The 20,083-nt window shown below is 38.1% G+C and overlaps 1 protein-coding gene across 6 annotated transcripts in view; it reads left to right on the top strand.

Annotated features, from left to right (window-relative positions):
* atf7a (activating transcription factor 7a) overlaps positions 1-20,083 on the top strand; it is a 47,052-nt gene that overhangs the window by 7,967 nt on the left and 19,002 nt on the right. For 2 of the 6 annotated variants that reach the window (XM_057829415.1, XM_057829412.1), the window contains exons 2-5: positions 6,596-6,667; positions 17,128-17,221; positions 17,361-17,476; positions 19,875-20,036. In XM_057829415.1, coding sequence (XP_057685398.1) covers positions 6,620-6,667; positions 17,128-17,221; positions 17,361-17,476; positions 19,875-20,036 — 420 coding nt within the window. In that variant the 5' untranslated portion in view covers positions 6,596-6,619. Of the gene's footprint in view, positions 1-6,276; positions 6,668-10,837; positions 11,096-17,127; positions 17,222-17,360; positions 17,477-19,874; positions 20,037-20,083 lie in introns of those variants that run through there. The other 4 variants (XM_057829416.1, XM_057829411.1, XM_057829417.1 and 1 more) reach the window with 4 other exon arrangements.

Consider the following 20,083-nt stretch of genomic DNA (forward strand, 5'->3'; position numbering starts at 1 on the left):
AAGTTTTAACACTATTTCATCATTTAAAGATAGATTCAAGACAAGATTCTGCCGATTTAGGAGTATTTTAGATAAAAAGTTAATTAGGTTCGCTACAACAGAGCCTTCTAGAGAGGTCTACTGCTTTAAGATGACGGCTGTTTACTTACGCCGGAAAGTCTGTCATTTCGCATCTCTTTTCAATAATACATGTTCTAACACCGACATCGTCTGTCATCTTGCATCTAGTTCTACATATATATGATATCTACTGTAGCCGTATGTTTGTAGCAACTAGCAACTGGGCATTGTTTGTAGCGGCTGTCAACCGCAGTCAGGTATGATTGTTTTTTTTTTATCTAGCGGCATGAGTTGAACATGATATTTACTCTTGGTCCGTTCCTCATTGCGTCCCAAAGACCGCGCTGACTGTGTTTTACTTCCGCTTTACCTGGTATAATTCAAGAATCGGAATTTGGATATTTGTGAATCGTTCTCGAATCTTCCACGGCTGAATCGCGAATAATCTAAGAATCGGAAATTTCGCACGCCTCTACTCTGCACACATGCCGTAAAAAGTTTTTTTTTTTTTTTTTTTAAATGTCAGGGCGTGATTTGTTGGTCCAGCTTTTCAGTGCATCAACAAATCCCTGACTCTTTCAAATGACCTTACATTTTTATAATCAACATGCAATTCTTGGGATTTGTTTTGTAAATGAATTTCTGCTTATTATTATTTTATTTTATACATTTTTTAAAAACGTTTTTATGTTAGCATTATTTTCTATACACGATAGGTGCCGTATCTGCCCAAATAAGTCCCGGAACACATGGAGGGCAAAATCAAATTAACCCCTGCTCCTTCGTTATACAAGGATGGTTCAGGATGGTTCAGAATGAAATTTGGTAGGAAAATTCTAGGGATGCATTGCATTGGTTTACCGAGCCCGATTTGTCTTTTTTTTTTGTCTCAGGGCTAATTAAATTGATTAATTGCGGACTTATTGTTGCCTGTAGATTCAAACTTCGCCGATAGAGGGGATTCACGTTTTTCAGGTGTGCATATCATGTTTCTGGGCTGATGACTTTTCGGGAGGGAGCTGGGCGATCGTAGTTCATTTGAGTTTTTAAAAATTTTTAAAAAATCATTTACAACCAGCCTTCTAAGTTCAAATGGATTGGATATCTATAGGTGTCAATAGAAGCCAATGAGTTAAATTGAAAGGTAAAACATCTACTAAAACTAAATGTTGTTTTTTACCCTGCCGTTTTAGGCGTTTATCGTTGACTTCCCCCAAATGTGGCAGTTCACGTCAGTGCTAGCCAAGTTCATGTCGTCTCATAGTAAGATTTAAATGTGTTGACTCCCACTCGTGGTCCACACCCTCGCGCTAACGACCTCGACTCAGTCCCGTGTGCACACCACTTACTTCCCAAATAGATTCAGCCGATTGGAAGAGCTTTGTGATGGCTCTGACACCAATATGTCGAAGAAACAAGACTCCCCTTGTCACATAGCATAACTGGGGGGAGTGTCTTTTTGGGGTAGTTGGGATGAGTATTCAGGACAGTTCTTGTGCATTATCAAGACTGACATCCAGATGTCTGTAAAATACCCAGAAGAACAAAGTTTTGTATTTCTCTGAAGTTACTTACTGGCGATTGAGGCTGACCAATACTTTATAATTGCTTAGAAATGGGACAAAATGGTAACAAAGCATTACATTTCTATTAGACAGGGACATGGCTTTATTAAATAAAGCTCCTCTCCAGTGTTCAGTAGCTTTCATTCTTGCTAAGTGTTCTTGCTAATAAAGGAAGGTAGTTCCTATGAAATATGTAGGTTTTTCAAGTAATAAAGGAAGATACTTCCTTCCCAGATGGGTCAGTTTATAAATGGCTAATATATAGGTGAACATTGTGGTAAATGAAGAAATGCGATTAGCCAACAAGCTTTCTTCCCTTAGAGTTGATGCTGTTGGAGCTTTTAACATAATGAATGCGTTGACGCATGCAAATTATTTTATATAAGTGTTCTAAGTAGAAAACACAAAAATATGGGACGAATGTCACTTCAATTTTCCCTTGAAAAAGATCTGAAAACATCAGATCTAAGTATTATAAGGGAGTTGTTGTATATATTTTGAATATAGTTATTGTAATTGTTTTCCTCCAAGGGAAAGTTCAACTCACATTCTGCTGTCTGTTTTGTCCTTGTGAGTTGCCACACAATGAATCACACGATTCACACAAATGTAAGAATTCAAAGGCAGAAGTCTGAGTTTTAGAAGCTTCTAAACAGTGCTTCAATCCTGCACTACATGAGCTGCAGCAACGCACCTCGACCAGGAATCACACTAGCATCTCTGTAAGAAGTTGCTCGAATGGTTGTGCTGTCCAAGGCTTGCCGCTCAATTCTGATTAGAGCTGCTCTCAGTTTGTGGCTACTTCATAGTCTAAAACTATTCATTTCTATTAACGTCAAATCATCCAGTGGTAACCATCTGAACAAATGTACCTTTAGCACCCTCTATGATAAACGCTGCTCCTATGCCCAAAAGCAACCTTCCTCAAGGGTAAAATATTCGCATTTTCAAAATCAATACTCTTCAAAAAATATATATATTGTACTCATCCCTTGGGTGTTTGAATCTGGGCTCCAGCTTCGGCATCAGAGCACAAAAGCCCTGGTTGTTAACGACAACATATGGGCATAAATCCTTAGTAATAAAAGTTGTGACGCAAGATCTAATTTGTTTCGCCCTTTCAGAGCTGTCTTTGCATTGTTTTCCCCTCCTCCTGGAGAGGATATGGGTGAGACGTTGTTTGTAGTGTTACCAGTCAACTTTATTTAATCTTGTTAGATATGGAGTGGTTTTCTTTCATAAACCATACATACTTCATAATTAGGAGTGGGAACCTCTTGGTACTTCACGATATGATACGATTTGCGATACAAAGCTCACGATAACGATGACCTGACGATATGGCGACAACAATTATTGTTACATTTGTCTAGGATTTTCTACAAACAACTAATAAACAGAAAAACAAGTTTCTGCTGTGAATTGGAATTAGTTTATCACTAGTAGACGTCCAATCCATTTGAAGTGGGAGGGGTGGCAGCGAATGAACTGCCACCCCTCCTACTTCAAAAGGATTGAACGTCTATGGCCGTCGGTGGCAGCAAATGCGGCAATGAGGTAATTTTGGGCCATTTAAAGTCATTTACCTGTTGATTTTCGGTTACTTCCTGTTGATTTTGGGGTATTTTATGGGTCACTTTCTGTTTATTTTGAGTTGCAGAACAGGAAGTGACCTGGGAAACACCCAAATGAATAGGCAGTTACTCAGACTCAAAAGGAAATGACCTGTAAATGCCCTAAAATGAACAGCAAGTGACCTGTAAATGCCCCGAAAATCGGACCGAATGACTGTGAATGCTCTGGTTTTAGGGCTGCAGCTATCCAATATTTTAGTAATCGAGTAATCGACTGAAAATTCTATCGATTATTCGAGTAATCGGATAATATATATACATTTTTAGGTGAAGAGCAATTGTAAATATACATGAGAAAACAAGTCATTTAATCTAATATTGAACCATTTTCAGTCAATCAATGTCTTTATTTTCGATGTACATTGTTGAAAACAGCCAACAATTGCATCTCAGATGTAACAATAAAAAAAAAAAAAAAAAGACTAATTCACTGCTTTCACTCTAATTTTTTTTTAGATCTTATATATATATTACCCAAAATGCCATTACGCTTGATAACACACATCACTTAAAAGTTAGGTGTTTTTCCCACTTGTTTCAATTGAATTTCTATTTGTGTCCATCTATTTTTAAGTTCTAGTTAAGTTTTAAGTTAATCTAAACTGTAAGTCCTGATAGGATTTTGAGTTTTTGCAGTGTTGGAGCACATTAAGGACCAGTGCTACTTGGTGTTTTATCCAGCAATGACTACTGAGCTAAAATGGACAGTTAGCATTATTAAGTTTTTATTTTACACCCTCCTCACTCCACAGCGCTATGTTATGTTAAAGCCTGTATGTAAGAGACGTTAGCCGCGCATCGACAGTGGTCATAATTAATAGAAACCTAGCCCTCCGCAGGGCTAACGTTACGTGAGCGAGTAACAGTAACGTTAATCCTATTTATTAGCGCTTAGAAGTCTACTGCTTTAAGATGGCGGCTGTTTACTAACGCCGCTGACTCTGTCATTTCGCATCTAGTTCAACATAAATGTGATCTCTATGAGACGCATCAAGCGCTACCTGCTACCACCGTAGCATCATGCGGGCTAGTTTCTAGCAACGTCGGCGTCGTTTGTAGCAGCTGTCGGCTGCAGTGTTTTTTTATTTTTATTTATTTATTTATTTATTGTTTGCTTCTTCCTCGACGCACGTGACATCAGTGTGTTGTCCCGCATTAAAAGTAGTCCGAGCAAAACATGATGCTTCAAAATTAAACGATTATTCGAGGTGAATAAAATTACTCTGATCAGTTTTTTATAGTGTTGCACCCACCGATACCATTTTTTGGGCCCGATACCATTCTGATACCACTCAGTTTGCAAAAAAAAAAAAAATACATATGTATATACACATATATATGTATATGTATATATATATATATATATATGTATATATATATATACATATATATGTATTTATATACATATATGTGCGTATAACGGATGCAACGATACAGTTAAGTCACGGTTCAGTACGATTTTCGATACAATTCAATACATGAAAAAGGAAAATACAACTGTTATTATTATTATCATTATTATTATTATTATTATTTTTACTAACAAGCAAAAATAACAGTGCCATCAGATGAACAAGCATTTTAGTGCATAATATTTATGTGCTTAGTTCTTACTGATCTGAAGAAATTTTGTATATAAGTGCTGAGAACAATCTTTACTGTTTGTAAAGTGGGTCACAATGTTGATTGCTGCAGCTCTCTTAGCAGATATTTTTAACATCCTATTTGTAGTCCATCTGTAACATGTACTGAATTAACAGTATTTGCAGCATTATCTATAGTCACTGGTATGGGTTGATTTGGCCTGCTTAACTTCCATTCAGTCATGGCGGTTTCTATTTAATCAATGTAGTCTATGGACTACGCTCGCTCTGGGCTCACGCAGCTAATGGCATGGGATCTAATGTAGTACATCTAGGTTGCTATTTGATGATATCTAGTGTGTGCGCGCGAGAGTTGGCATGGGATCTATCCTAGTGCATCTAGATTGTTATTTGATGATATCTAGTGTGCGCGCTGTGCCGCTTGAGTGTTTTCTGGCCACAGAAGTCACTTCTGCTCATTACTGCACAACACCAGCATATTACAATTGACTTTCATAAACAGGACGAGTTTGAAGTACGGCGCTCTTAATTTGCCACTCATTGTTCATCATGAAACCATGAGTTTGCTGAGTCTCCCACGGTTTTAACCTTTCTGATCCCTTCGGCTCGACAACAGTTAACGTTAGCTTACACATGCTAATCGTTTGTGAATACCATATTAAATGAGCCGCATGACATCGCGGATATGCGTCGTAGTGTACATCCGTAATATTGAAGACGAAGGTGTAAATTTCATATTGTAAATTCGAGACAAAGACATACAGATGTAATGATTTGGGAATTTAGTTCACGTGGGGAAGACAGTATATTAGCGCTCAAATGATGCCAGTACATGGTATCGGCGCCCTATATGTTGGTACTCGTTGATACCGATACCACCAATTCGGGCCGGATCGGCGCCCCCTGCCGATACTGGTATCGGTATCGGTGCAACTTTAGTTTTTAAACTCGAGTTACTCGAGTATTCGTTTCAGCTCCATCTGGTTTTGAATGAACAAACATTCCCAGTCCGAATGGATTGGGCGTTGAGCACCGTCAATGGCAGACTTAGAGTTACCTGAGACACTATTATAGTGGAAGATTTTGTAGCAACTTGTTGGTTCCTTATTTTTTTAGACATTGACACCTTTTTAAAATGATATCTCGATTCTTGCAGGAGCATATCGATAACCTTTCGGGATACAAAGTATCACATTATATCACCATTTCGATATTTTGTCACACCCCTATTCCAAATGCTAGCTTTTACACCGGATGAGTGAAACTAAGGGTCAGTAACTTTAGCTAAATAGTTAGCGTCCACCATTTTAACCTGGCCCATTACTTCAAGTGTCTGGGTGGCAAGCATGACTTTTCTCAATCCATCTTGAGTTAATGCCCCTTTTTGTCAGAAATTTTAGGTGCATTAAAGTTCAACTGCCTGTACCATTAGTTGTCAGACAAGCTCCAGTAGAATAAAATAAAAGGGTGAGAGAAACACAGAGGAGGCGGGGTTACAAAGCAGATGGGACAGGAGATGAGAAAGCGTGAGATGTCGCTTGCAGGCTCGTCATTGGCCGAACAGAAACCCCCACGTGTGGAGAAAATATCACCAGGGAAACTTACTCTCGCTGCCTTGGTGTGTTTTTTTTCTCCATGGCAGGGGTTATTTTTAAATAGCCTCCCGCACAGACTAAAGACGCATCAAGCGAGAAACCACCTAGTTATGTTCTCCTCTTCTCCTCTCCTGCAGTCACATTGCAAGCTCCTTGCAAAAATGGGCGACGAACGACCTTTTGTGTGCCACGCTCCTGGCTGTGGACAGGTGAGTCGGCTCTTTTCTACTTTAGCCATTTGTGGGATTTGTGTGTGTACAAAAACGCTTGCATTGTGAATGACACTGCTGTCTCCTCTGGTGGTGAGTCAGTTTGGAAGCCTCTTTGAGTAATCACAGCTATACTGTTTCAACCTGTCGCTGCTGTCCCGGAACGTCTGCAGACACCGTGGCCGCTAGTGACTCACAAGTCGGCCCTGATATGTCTGCTAATATATCAAGGGATTCTATAGGAGGCTTTGTGATAAATTAGCTCCTGAAACAGATTTGATTGGGAAGAAGATCATAGGCAATAGAATATAATAAACGCATTTATCAACTGAATACTTTGTGCTTTTTGTTGTTGTTTGCTTTAAGAGCACAGTGGACACCAAGGGACTTCTTTCCATTTGACACTCTCCTGTGATGTAAACATCATTATTCGGTTAGCTTGCTTGATGCCAGCACTTGGCGCGCAGCTGCAGAACTGAGACGGGTGATTTGTTTTAGTTGTCAACAAATGGATAGACTGAAACAATATTTTGTAATTGTGTTTAAAAATAGTTATGTGTAAAGAAAGAGTTATATTATTCTGAACAAATGATTTGGTGGGACAGTCATCGATTGTTGTAATGTTTTGTTATCGATTCTTTTTTAAATGTTAATTTTTAAGTCAAAGTAAAAAACAAGCGTAAATAAATAGCGAGAATCTTCATAGACCTCCTGTGTGATCAACATGTTCTTGTTCAACATGTATTTTACTAATTCTGAAGCATGTGCTTGTTAAAAATTGATTTGGGAACAGATAGACTGCACTTATATTGCATTTAGATGTACGTATTTCTGCAAAAGTGTTTGTATTGAAAAAAGTCTCTGAGGTCCATCCAGCAAACGTCTCTGTCTGCTGTGTATCAACTTGAAATTATGATACTACTGCTGTCTGGTAGTGTTTGAAAACAAAAGTCAAAGAGGGTTGGGTCGGGTTTTGGGGATTATGGCCAAATATCGTGATCACGATTATATGATCAGTATTTATTTTGTATTTATTTAAAAAGAACAGTGACTTAATGAACATGTGCAGTGGTATGCAAAAGTTTAGGCACCCTGATAATTTTTAAGATTTTCCTTTGTAAATCGCTGATTGTTTAGACAAAAAATTTCAATTAAATGTATCATAGACTTCTTCCGCATTACTCTCCTATACATTATCTCCTTCTGCAAACAACGGCAAATAGTTGACCGATGCACAGTGACACCATCTGCAGCAAGATCATGTTATTGGTTTTGAGCTGGTCTGTGGGTTCAATTTGACTCCTCTCAACATCCTTTGCCTCTGCTTATCTGAGATTTTACTTGGCCTGCCAATCCGCCCCTTAACTTGAAATGTGCCTGTGAGCTTTAATTTCCTTACCATATTTCTCACAGTGAAAACTGACAGCTAAAATTTGTGCGACAGCTTTTTGTATCCTTCCCCTAAAATATAATGTTGAAAAATCTTATTTCAGATCATATCACTGTTGTTTTGAGGCTCCCATGTTTCCACTCTTCAGAGATGATGCAAAGAGGAGAACAATGTGCAATTTACCACCTTTCTCTTGATTGGCTTCACCTGTGTGTGTAGGTCAGCATCAGTCAGCTTATCAAGCAAATGTTGAGTTCCAAAAATTAGTACTAAAGATTTTGTAATCAGTGAAAACAAAAGGGTTCCCAAATTTATGCACCAGCCTATTTTGTTTAAATAATTATTACACGCTTTCTGTTTATTCTATGAACTTCTTTTCACTTCTTTAATATTACTAAATTCATCTGTTATATGATATATTTAATTGAAATTTTTGTTCCAAACAATCAGTGATTTACTTAGGAAAATCTTAAAAATTATCAAACTTTTACCCCTCCCCCCCCCCTCCCCTCCCCCCGTATTTAGGTAGATATCTGGTAAATCTTGAATTAATTTAGGTGCACTGGAACACAACACTGTAAAACAAAAAAATACTGTATTGATGCTTGGAGTGTGACAAAATATCGAAATGGTGATATATCGTGATACTTTGTATCCCAAAAGGTTAACGATATGCTCCTGTCAAAAACTGAGTTATCGTTTTAACAAGGTGTCAATGTTAAAAAAAAAAAAAAAAAAAAAAGGAACCATCAAGTTGCTACCAAAATCTTCCACCTTAATAGTATCTCAGTTAACTCTGATGCCCAATCCATTTAGACTGGGAATGTTCGTTCATTCAAAACCAGAGCATTCACAGTCATTCGGTCCGATTTTTGGGGCATTTATAGGTCACTTGCTGTTCATTTTAGGGCATTTACAGGTCATTTCCTGTTGAGTTTGAGTCACTGCCTAAGTGCCTATTCATTTGGGTGATTCCCAGATCACATCCTGTTCTGTAACTAAAAAATAAACAGGAAGTGACCCATAAAATACCCCAAAATCAACAGGAATTAACCGAAAATCAATAGGTTACTGATCTTAAATGGCCCAAAATTACCTCATTGCCTGGTATTGGCTGCAACTGATGGCCATTGACGTTCAATCCGATTCGCTGCCACCCTCCCAGTTCAAATGAATTGGACGTCTACTACTGATAAACTCATTTCAATTCACAGCAGAAACGTGTTTTTCTGTTGTATGTAGAAAATCCTAGAATGACTTCCAGACCATTGTATCGATAATCATTGTATCGCCATATGGTCAGATCATCGTTATCGTGAGCTTTGTATCGCAAATTGTATCATAATCGTGAGGTACCAAGAGGTTCCCACTCCTAATTGATGCAATCATTTATGCAAATTTGGGGTAAAGAATCCAAATCTGACTCATGGACGTCGCCAGATATATTTCACTGGGGCACGTGCCCCAGTATTGATTTGCAGTGCCCCACTATACATTTCAACCTGTATAAAAATACTTTGGAGTTTAAATCTATATACAGTGCCCTCCATAATTATTGGCACCCCTGAAAAAGATGTTTTTTAGCTTCTAATATTTTTTTAAATTCAAATAATATGGGACCTTAATTGAAAAAAAGAGAAAAATCCAACCTTCAATACAAGTGCATTCATTCAGTGGGGAAAAAATCCCTCATAAAGAAAAAAATATTTGACATAAAATAATGTGTGTCACAATTATTAGCACCCCTGGTGTTAATACTTTGTACAACCCCCTTTTGCCAACAAAACAAGGTCTGGGGACTGACATGGCCATGGGAGGATCTTGATTTTGTGTCTGGTGAACCATTTCTGTGTAGATTTGGCCATATGTTTAGGGTCATTGTCTTGCTGAAAGACCCTAGTGACGACCCATCTTCAGCTTCAGCATGGCCATCTCAGTCCCCAGACCTTGTTTTGTTGGCAAAAGGGGGTTGTACAAAATATTAACACCAGGGTTGGTAATAATTGTGACACACGTTTTTTGATGTCAAATCATTTTTTCTTTATGTGGGTTTTTTTCCCCAATGAATGAATGCACTTGTACTGAAGGTTAGATTTTTCTCTTTTTTTCCATTAAGGTCCCATATTATTTGAATTAAAAAAAAAAGAGAAGCTAAAAAACACATCTTTTTCAGGGGTGCCAATAATTATGGAGGGCACTGTAGCATAATCTACAGATTGCGCCTATTTAATTTGGCCAAATTACGCTATTCACTCCCATTTCTAATATCTGCCCATGGCTCATTAATATGGTCATTTATACACGTAACTTTGGCTGTTATAGGCATACGAGTTGATACTTCTGCGCAGCACGTTCGGCAGATATGCTGCGTTCTTGTGTGTCGGGAGATCTGAGTTCCTAAGTTGGAAAATGGTTTGTGTTGTAAAGTTGTAATGTGGGATAAAAACATTGGTTGCTAGTAACTTACTACAAAGAAGAGTAGCCTATTTTAATGCTCCCAATGATACATCACAAGTTGAGTGACTGTTTGGCGCTTTTTATAGACACCATGTAATGGAGAATCATCAACTGTATCAATACTGATACGATTTATTGCTATTTGTTTATATGACCAAAATGAATAGACTCACACTGTATGACTGCTGTAATCTGACCTTTAATAATTTTGTATCTGTGCTGATCATAATTTCCAGCTGTTTTACAAGCATTTTATTTGTCACTGTACTCCATGTAATCTGTGGCAAGATGTTTTATTCTTTATTTCTATTTGACTCAAACAGCATTACTCTTGCAAATGGATATTAAAGCGTTATTTGCTCGCAGCAAGGATAAATCAGCAGGGAGGAATGAGAGAGGTAAGCTAGGTAGCCCACCTAGGCAACATAAACCACTTTTAGGTCACAACTTACCAGTTGAATAACACTGATTAATTGCATAAGAGTTAAAGTGATATATCCCCATTTCTGTCCAGAAAAAGTAGAGCAGCAGAGTGTAGGAAGAGGTGAAGGAGAGATGGAAGTTGATGAGCATGAGCAGAGGTGAATTGACTATCAACTGGGGATATCCCAATTCAGATTCTGAATACCGATAACAGGAAAAAAAACTCACCTTTTTACAGAAAGTTGTATTTTGGTTTGGTTATATATAGTTTAAATATGATGGATAAGTGCTAAACAACATCTCACTTGCCAGTGTCCCGCTGTGTATTGTATCAGATCTAGTGATGCCCATGATCTGACCTTATTTTCAATCAACTCTCTAGTTTTTTTTTCTTTTTTTGCAAATAATTTTTTTTTTTCACAATGCAAAATTATTGCAAAGCAAGATTTTTGCACAGTGGATACATATGTAGCGGACACTTTAAAAATTGTCCAAAGTAACAATGTGTAGCAAAACAGTACCTGTTATGTCAGGTTTAGATAACTGCAGGGATACAAAGGACAGTAACAACTGACAATGTGACATGGACTGTAATGCATTGCAGCCAAAGTGCTCAAACATGTGAAATTCAGTCATCTATGACAAGTTAATTAATGTGTACAACGTTTTAGATCAAATGTATAATATATATAACTTTGCAAAGAACAGAGAAGTTAAACTGTTATTGGGTAAAAATATATGAAAAGTCTGTATATCAAAATAATAATATTAATATGAAAAAGGCTGAGTGCATGAAATGTAACGCATATATTAAAATAAAATGTCAGATATGAAATCAGTGACCAGAAATTGTACAGTATAAGTTAAAAAAAAGAAACTAATGTGACAGAAAATAGAGAAAAAAATGACTAGTGTTATTAATCACAATTTTCCAGTATGTCAGTGAAAGCTAATCACTTTTGAGGCATTAGCCACTTCCCATGATGCTTCTTGCAATCAATTTTTGTGCTACTCTTCAGTCCCATGAGGGACTCTGGCCTTCTGCTGTAGGGTGTCATAGGCACTTTAACCAAGGGTTCTCCCCCTGTTGGTTGGCTACTTGACAAAGTGGTTGATATTAAATTTCCAATGAATAGGTTAATTTAATATCAAGTGAAATTATTTCATATATCACCCTTGATTATTCTGCTTGTATAAAATTCAGCCCACACCATTTAATTTATTTGTACAAATAAATCTACTGTTTCAATATAGTAATCCACTTAAGATGAAAACCAAACATGAAGTTTCAAAGTTTATTTCAAAGTTGTCCATCCGGTCAGGTGGACAAAAAAAAAGTCAGCATATGTTTGGAGCTCTTGATCAACATGCTGTAATTCAGTCACGCAAGACACAGAAAAATTCTGTGATTTCTTTGGTGCAAATGAGCATTCAAAACCTTGAGGGGCAGTAAACCAAGAACATTTCTTTGGTGCAAATGAGCATTCAAAAACTTGAGGGGCAATAAACCAAGAACATTGAAAATAACAATATCACAGCCACCTATTTTTTTTAAATGGAACATTTAAATAAACCACATAAAATCCATATATGGGCTTATTGAGCTCAACAATGTAAATATACAAATTGTAATGTATTATATTGTGTGTGGTTACCATGGTAGGAAGGTGCACCATTACTTACTTCCGCTCTAAACTGGTGCATTTTCTTCATATTTGATATGTACAATCCAACGAAGCCAACATTTCCACTTGTTTTTTGATAAATGTTATTCTCCATTGTCACGGCCCAGTAATATCAGGGTTCAGCCAGTAATAACTTGAAAACATTATAACACTATAAGACTATAATTTCAAAATACTCAATTAGATTAATAAGAATGTCATTCTTTATAAGTGTGGCAAATTTGATAAGAAAATACTGAAGCATTCTCAAGTTAAATCCAAATTGGTAAACAAAGGCATATCAAAACATTGTGTGGAAACAGCCATTGAAAATGATGTAATTTTCAAACAATATAATATATTAAAAAGTTAAGCGTTAGTTACTGCATTATTATGCAGGCTGATGAATTGTGTTGAGGGTGTGTTTCACTGACTAGACAGAGATGTTGCCGCGACTCTAGCCAGGGAGACTAAGATTTTACTTGCTGTCACCAGGGCAATGTCTCAGAATTGTTTCCATAGGTCTTTACACTACAGTATATCCAACCATCCACAGGCCTCACTGTTTCCAAAATCCAGGAGAGCCATCAATAGCACTCTTAAATATGCACATGAGAGCAATTTACCATCCTATTTTTTTATTTTATTTTCAAAAGCAACTTTTATTTTGATACATAATATATAACAATACAAAATCTACAACACAAAAGCCATGAGAAGACCAGAGAGTGTATGATGATTTGTGGCCCTCTGCAGCTCTACACAACAGTTTTCTACCAGCAAAGTGAATCACTGCCGTAATGTTTGAGTCCTGGCTCTGCTCTTCATTTTCCTTTTGCCAAGCTAACGATAGAAACAACAACCGCCCCCCATTCTCTGCTGGCCAGTCTTTTTTTCTATGTGCGTCGTGGTAACCCTAGATGCCACTATCTCTTGCACGGTATTATTGTGTGTAAGTTTCCTCAGCAAGACTCTACAAACAACGTGGAGTTCTTTCGATGATGTGGCCTAGCCGGGCTAAAAATACCCCCCCCCCACACACACACACACACACGCACACACTTGACAGTGTTTCCACTTCACTCTCACGGCAGCATTCGCAACTGCAACACGGCACCCTTAAAATAGGATGCAGCCAACAGCAACAAGCCTGGTTCCATAGCCAAGATTATTCTTCCTACACCGCTGGCTGATTCACATGGGCAGTCATCCACAGAACCAGCGTGGTGTCTCAGATGCTTCTGTCTTCTAGAGGCTTGACATTGCCAAGTCCCAGACCTCAAAGATGAATCAATATCTGTTATTGTTGTAATTTTAATTGTTTCATCTTATAAAATAAAACTTTCTAATGTATCTCCTGCAAAAAGCAATTCACTCCTGTTGTCCACGTGGATCAAGCACTAGGTCATGCTGTTGTCCACGTGGATCAAGAACTAGGTCATTAAGTTGAATTCATAAACATGAAACTCAAACAGCCCTTTTGTATAAAATGAAAATAATTTGCATATTTTACACATTAGAAAGTATAAACAGTATCTAGCCTAACTAGCTAGGTGCAACAAAGAAATGATGAGTCAACAGCTACAATATTTTGATTATCAATTCTCAGATTTCTTAAACTCTCCGATACAAAAAAGATTTATCGTTGCCTATTTGATTGTTACTTGCTTCAGACGACAACAAATTTTTTACCTCTATTCTGACATGCTACGGGGCTAAACCAGTAACTGAATCACAAGCCATTATGTTCATTTTTTGCAGGTTCTCAACTATAAATTTTAAATTATGCCCTGTCTTTTGAAAAATGGGATGAAAATGAAATGTTTTTAATCAGATTCATCGTTGAGTTGCAATCATGATAGTAGTCTTGTCACAGTTTCAGCTCATCTCAGTCTTGGTCGTGTCTCACAAAAGTATTGGTGTTGTCTTGGTAAATTCTGGTACCGACCTAGTTGAGATAGTAGATATTGTGGTCTCAACCACAGCATGTAAGGGAGCTCAACCACGGAGTGCAGAAATGTGTTGTGCGATGCTCCAGGATGCTTTGTGTCGTGACAGCAAAGAACCTGGAATTAACAGTTCCACTCAAGATGGCAGTTTGCCTGATATCAGAGAGCTGGTGGAGCAATTTGGTGCTGTTTTGGCTGACTTTGATTGGTTTTGATACACATACAGTGGGGCAAATAAGTATTTAGTCAACCACTAATTGTGCAAGTTCTCCCACTTGAAAATATTAGAGAGGCCTGTAATTGTCAACATGTGTAAACCTCAACCATGAGAGACAGAATGTGGATTTTTAAAGAATTTATTCGCAAATCATGGTGGAAAATAAGTATTTGGTCAATACCAAAAGTTAATCTCAATACTTTGTTGGCAATAACGGAGGCCAAACGTTTTCTTGAGCAGTGATGTTTTGGGGCTGTCGTTGGGCAGCATGGGCTTTCAACTCCCTTCACAGATTTTCGATGGGGTTTAGATCTGGAGACTGGCTAGGCCACTCCAGGACCTTGAAATGCTTCTTACGAAGCCACTCCTTTGTTGCCCTGGCTGTGTGTTTGCGATCATTGCCATGCTGAAAGACCCAACCACGTCTCATCTTCAATGCCCTTGCTGATGGAAGGAGATTTTCACTCAAAATCTCTTGATACATGGCCCCATTCATTCTTTCCGTTACACAGATCAGTTGTCCTAGTCCCTTTGCAGAAAAACAGCTCCAAAGCAAGATGTTTCCACCCCCATGCTTCACAGTGGGTGTGGTGTTCTTCAAATGCAATTCAGTATTCTTTCTCCCCCAAACACAAGAACTTGTGTTTCTACCAAAAAGTTCTATTTTGGTTTCATCTGACCATAACACATTCTCCCAGTCCTCTTCTGGAACATACAAATGCTCTCTAGCGAACCGCAGACGGGCCTGGACGTGTACTTTCTTCAGCAGGGGGACACGTCTGGCAGTGCAGGATTTGAGTCCCTGGTGGCGCATTGTGTTACTGATAGTAGCCTTTGTTACTGTGGTCCCAGCTGTCTGTAGGTCATTCACTAAGCCCCCCGTGTGGTTCTGGGATTTTTGCTTATCGTTCTTGTTATCATTTTGACCCCACGGGGTGAGATCTTGCATGGAGCCCCAGATCGAGGGAGATTATCAGTGGTCTTGTATGTCTTCCATTTTCTAATAATTGCTCCCACAGTTAATTTCTTTACACCACGCGTTTTACCTATTGCAGATTCAGTCTTCCCAGCCTGGTGCAGGTCTACAATTTTGTCTCTGGGTCCTTCGACAGCTCTTTGGTCTTGGCCACAGTGGAATTTGGAGTGTGACTGACTGACATTGTGGACAGGTGTCTTTTATACCAATAATGAGTTAAAACAGGTGCCATTAATATAGGTAAAGAGTGGAGCCTCGTTAGACCTCGTTAGAAGAAGTTAGACCTCTTTGACAGCCAGAAATCTTGCTTGTTTGTAGGTGACCAAATACTTATTTTCCACTCTAATTTTGAAATAAATTCTTTAAAAATCAAACAATGTGATTTTCTGTTTTTTTTCCCCCACATTCTGTCTCTCGTGGTTGAGGTTTACCCATGTTGAGAATTACAGGCCTCTCTAATCTTTTCAAGTAGGAGAACTTGCACAATTGGTGGTTGACTAAATACTTGTTTACCCCACTGTAGAGGAGTCATTTTGCCGTCTTCTCCCTCGAATTTAACAGAAATCAGACCTTTCTTTTGTCTCCGTGACACACACGTTCCCAAAATTGTCTACTTATTATCTAAGTCAACAGGAGAAGTGTTTGTAATTTTACTAGCAGACGTACATGGCAGCTACTATGGGCAAGATTGTATTGGGGTGCTGCTTACATCCTTGGGAAAACAGGCCTTCGCAATAGGTCTGTGCAAGAAGTGTTCTAATGAACAACTTCACTCAGTGCGTCTTCTGAATTATCTCACAGCCAGATAGACTCAAATGTTCCAAATAGTGAAAAAAAAAAAAAATTCAATCAAAAGCCTTTTTCCACAGACAGCCTCTTCAGGGTAGCACAACTGTACTACAAACCACCAAAAACCATCCCACCAAAATACAAGCGGTAATTGCGCTTAACAGAAGCAGCATTTGCACGTGTTTTTTTTTTGTGTATTTTCTTGTACGTTCAGTGATGGGGGGCATGCAAGTAAAGACATAGAATTGCCAGAGAGGATCTAATGACTCATGCAGCCAAAGTTATTGGACACTATATACATTAAAAGATGTTTATAGTATGTTTTAACAAACTTTATTATCTATGTTGCACAAAACTCTGAGCACATGCATGCATAATCAAATTCCGTGATTATGTTGTCTTGTTGCAAATCTTTATGGTGTCAACCAAGATATCTGAACACTTGATCTGCGGCAATGATGGGGACAGTTTATCACATAAAGGGGTTTACACCGCCCACACGGGCAAATGTATTGGAGACAAACAACATGATAGCCCTGAGCTACACTATGTTCACTCCATCTTAACTTCTCCTTTCTCTCCTTCTCTTCACCAGAGATTTACTAATGAGGATCACTTGGCTGTACACAAACACAAGCATGAGATGACATTAAAGTTTGCGCCCAGGACAGACTCTGTCATTATTGCAGGTAGCAATTCTACTATTCATTAAAGTGCTCATTATTGTACTTTTGGGGTTCTAAAAGCAACTATGTTGCTTTATTCATAGTTGTTTTTATGTATTCACTGACAAAGGCTGAAAGTGTTGCTTTGGGTCTCTTTTTCCAGACCAGACCCCCACTCCTACTCGCTTTCTAAAGAACTGTGAGGAGGTCGGTCTGTTCAATGATCTGGCCAACTCCTTCGAACAAGATGACGATGACAACAAGCGAGTGAAGAACTCTGTAAGACGTTTTCTTAATTTGTGGCTGTGTTAATATTGGGAAGCACACCCCTCCGAATGTTGTGGCCTCTTTATTTTTACTCAAAATGCAACATACACAATTATTTCGCTAATGTGGAAAACAAACATTATTTAGAAAAGCATGGTTTTCATAGGGGGATTTCTGTCGAAGTGTTTTATGTAAATTCACAGGAAGTATTCAGTTATTTATCTCTCTCATAGTTGTGGATCTGCCTTTCCCAAACTTAAGAGATGATGATCCCCTTGGATACCTAAAAAACAAAATGGTAGCCAACAACTTTCAGTCAAATTCAGGCACAGGTCCTTGAAAATCTTAGATGTGTCCTGTTATGTGCTGGTGTTAAGGGGTCGTTTGAAAAAATACTTTCCAGTGGGTGCTACTGAGTGAGTTTGGGCTACTGTTTGGGGAGCCCTAAAATCCATCATCACAAAAAACGTGGAATATAATATGGGTAAAATTACAAGCAGAATGAAGAACATTTGCTATGTTGTATAGCTGTTTACCAGGACTTAAAATATATTTACATTGCAGGACATTATGCCTGAACCTTTTTCTTTTTTGTTAAACCAATCTTTTATGTCATCATTCACTTTATACACAAATGCAGCTTTTAATGCGAAAGTAATGCGTCCTTGAAGTGACACGCATGCGTACAAAATATGATGTCGGCCAAAGCACATGCGTAAATAACACAATCTTGATGGAAATGTATGTGGGAAAAGTACGATGTCACATGGCACATTGTTTACGGTAATAAATGTGGTCCCGGGTGGAGGTGCACTTCTCATTTTTCTATTAACTTCTCATTTTTCTATTACAACTTGCTTACCCCACTGTTTAAATAAGAGAGCACGATAAGATTGACATAGGTGATGTAAAGGTTGGATTAGCGTGACCTAAACATTCATACTGAAACCGTATCTGTTTGATTTACATCCACATATGAAAGCCAACTAAATCGTATTTAGAAAAAATGGGACTAGCACTGTTCGTATTGCATGAAAAATAGACATACATGTCGCATTTGGGCATAAATATTGCAATTTACCTGCAGTGTGAACGTTGTTTTTTTGCTGAAGTTGGAACATTCATTCCAATATAAAATGTAATGGCTAATGTTAAAAACATTTTTTTCTATTCACAATGAGTCAGAGCTCATCTTTGCTTCCATAAGTCACACACACCTAAACTTACCCTGTTGATTCAGCTTTTGAAGGGAGAGACAGCATGACTACATTGCTGACAGTCATGTGGATGTGGATTTGGGGTTCTTACATTAATTTCAATTTGATTTTACTGCAAAAATAGTCTGATACAAGTCACCGTTATACATGTCATCTGGCGTACTTAAGTTTGGGAAGCTCTGCTGTTGACCTGACCACTATGTCTTTATTGAAAATATTCAGTTTATTTCTAAAAGTTAAATTTGACGAACAGTGGTAGGTTGATTTACAGACGCGTGAGTTGTGTGAACACTATATACAGTATATATTAGGGCTGTCAAAATTATCGCGTTAATGGGCGGTAATTAATTTTTTAAAATTAATCACGTTAAAATATTTGACGCAATTAACGCACATGTCCCGCTCAGACAGTATTCTGCCTTTTGGTAAGTTTTACAGCAAGGCTTTTTGTGCTGTCTAACAGCGAACTCTTGTGGTCGCTTTGCGACATGGTTTATTGTTTTCTTGCCAGTTCAATATGGCTGCACGACGTCTCGGGCTGACGCCTACGTTGTAATGTTGTGCTTATATGATCCTTGGACAAGATTTGTCCGTAAGTATGGTTGTTGTAAAGAATGTACATATTATGTTAGTAAGCGAAATGTTATATTTTTTGTATGAGACGCTTTTTGTTTATGTTTAGTGAACCTGTATAGCGTGCTAAGCTAACGTTGTTGCTAATGCACTGCTTGTGTACTTTTTTTTGTAGTTTTATGACGGTCTAAAGAGGACAATGGTTTGAGGCCATTTTATTAATAAATCAGATAAAAAAGGAAGAGGTCTGATTATTAAGGCGTCGTTCACTCGCTGTCTAGCTTTGGAAAAAGTAGACACTTCGGCGTGAGGACAGCATAGACAGATTTAAATGACAGTAGTGTGAAATGCCCACTACAGTCCTTATGTACCGTATGTTGAATGTATATATCCATCTTGTGTCTTATCTTTCCATTCCAACAATTTATTTTACAGAATATATATATAATTTACAGAAAATATGGCATATTTTATAGCTGGTTCGAATTGCGATTAATTGCGATTAATTAATTTTTAAGCTGTAATTAACTCGATTAAAAATTTTAATCATTTGACAGCCCTAGTATATATACTTCTATGAATGTATGTATTTACTTATATATTCTTCCCTGCCTTCTCAGCTCCCTGCACCCCCTTCAGTGGCTTTGGACATGAGCTTGCAGACACCATCAGATGTTAAGGTTAAAGAGGAGGCACCTGTTGAAGTTGACTCCTCGCCACCAGACAGTCCTGACTCAATCTCTGCATCACAAGACAGCAGAAGTGAGACCTTCAAGGGGAAGGTAAGACAAAAGTCTTGTAATTCTTAAAAAGAGATGCCTTCTGATGA

The sequence above is a fragment of the Corythoichthys intestinalis genome, chromosome 2 (genome assembly GCF_030265065.1).
Source record: "Corythoichthys intestinalis isolate RoL2023-P3 chromosome 2, ASM3026506v1, whole genome shotgun sequence".
NCBI lineage: Eukaryota > Metazoa > Chordata > Actinopteri > Syngnathiformes > Syngnathidae > Corythoichthys > Corythoichthys intestinalis.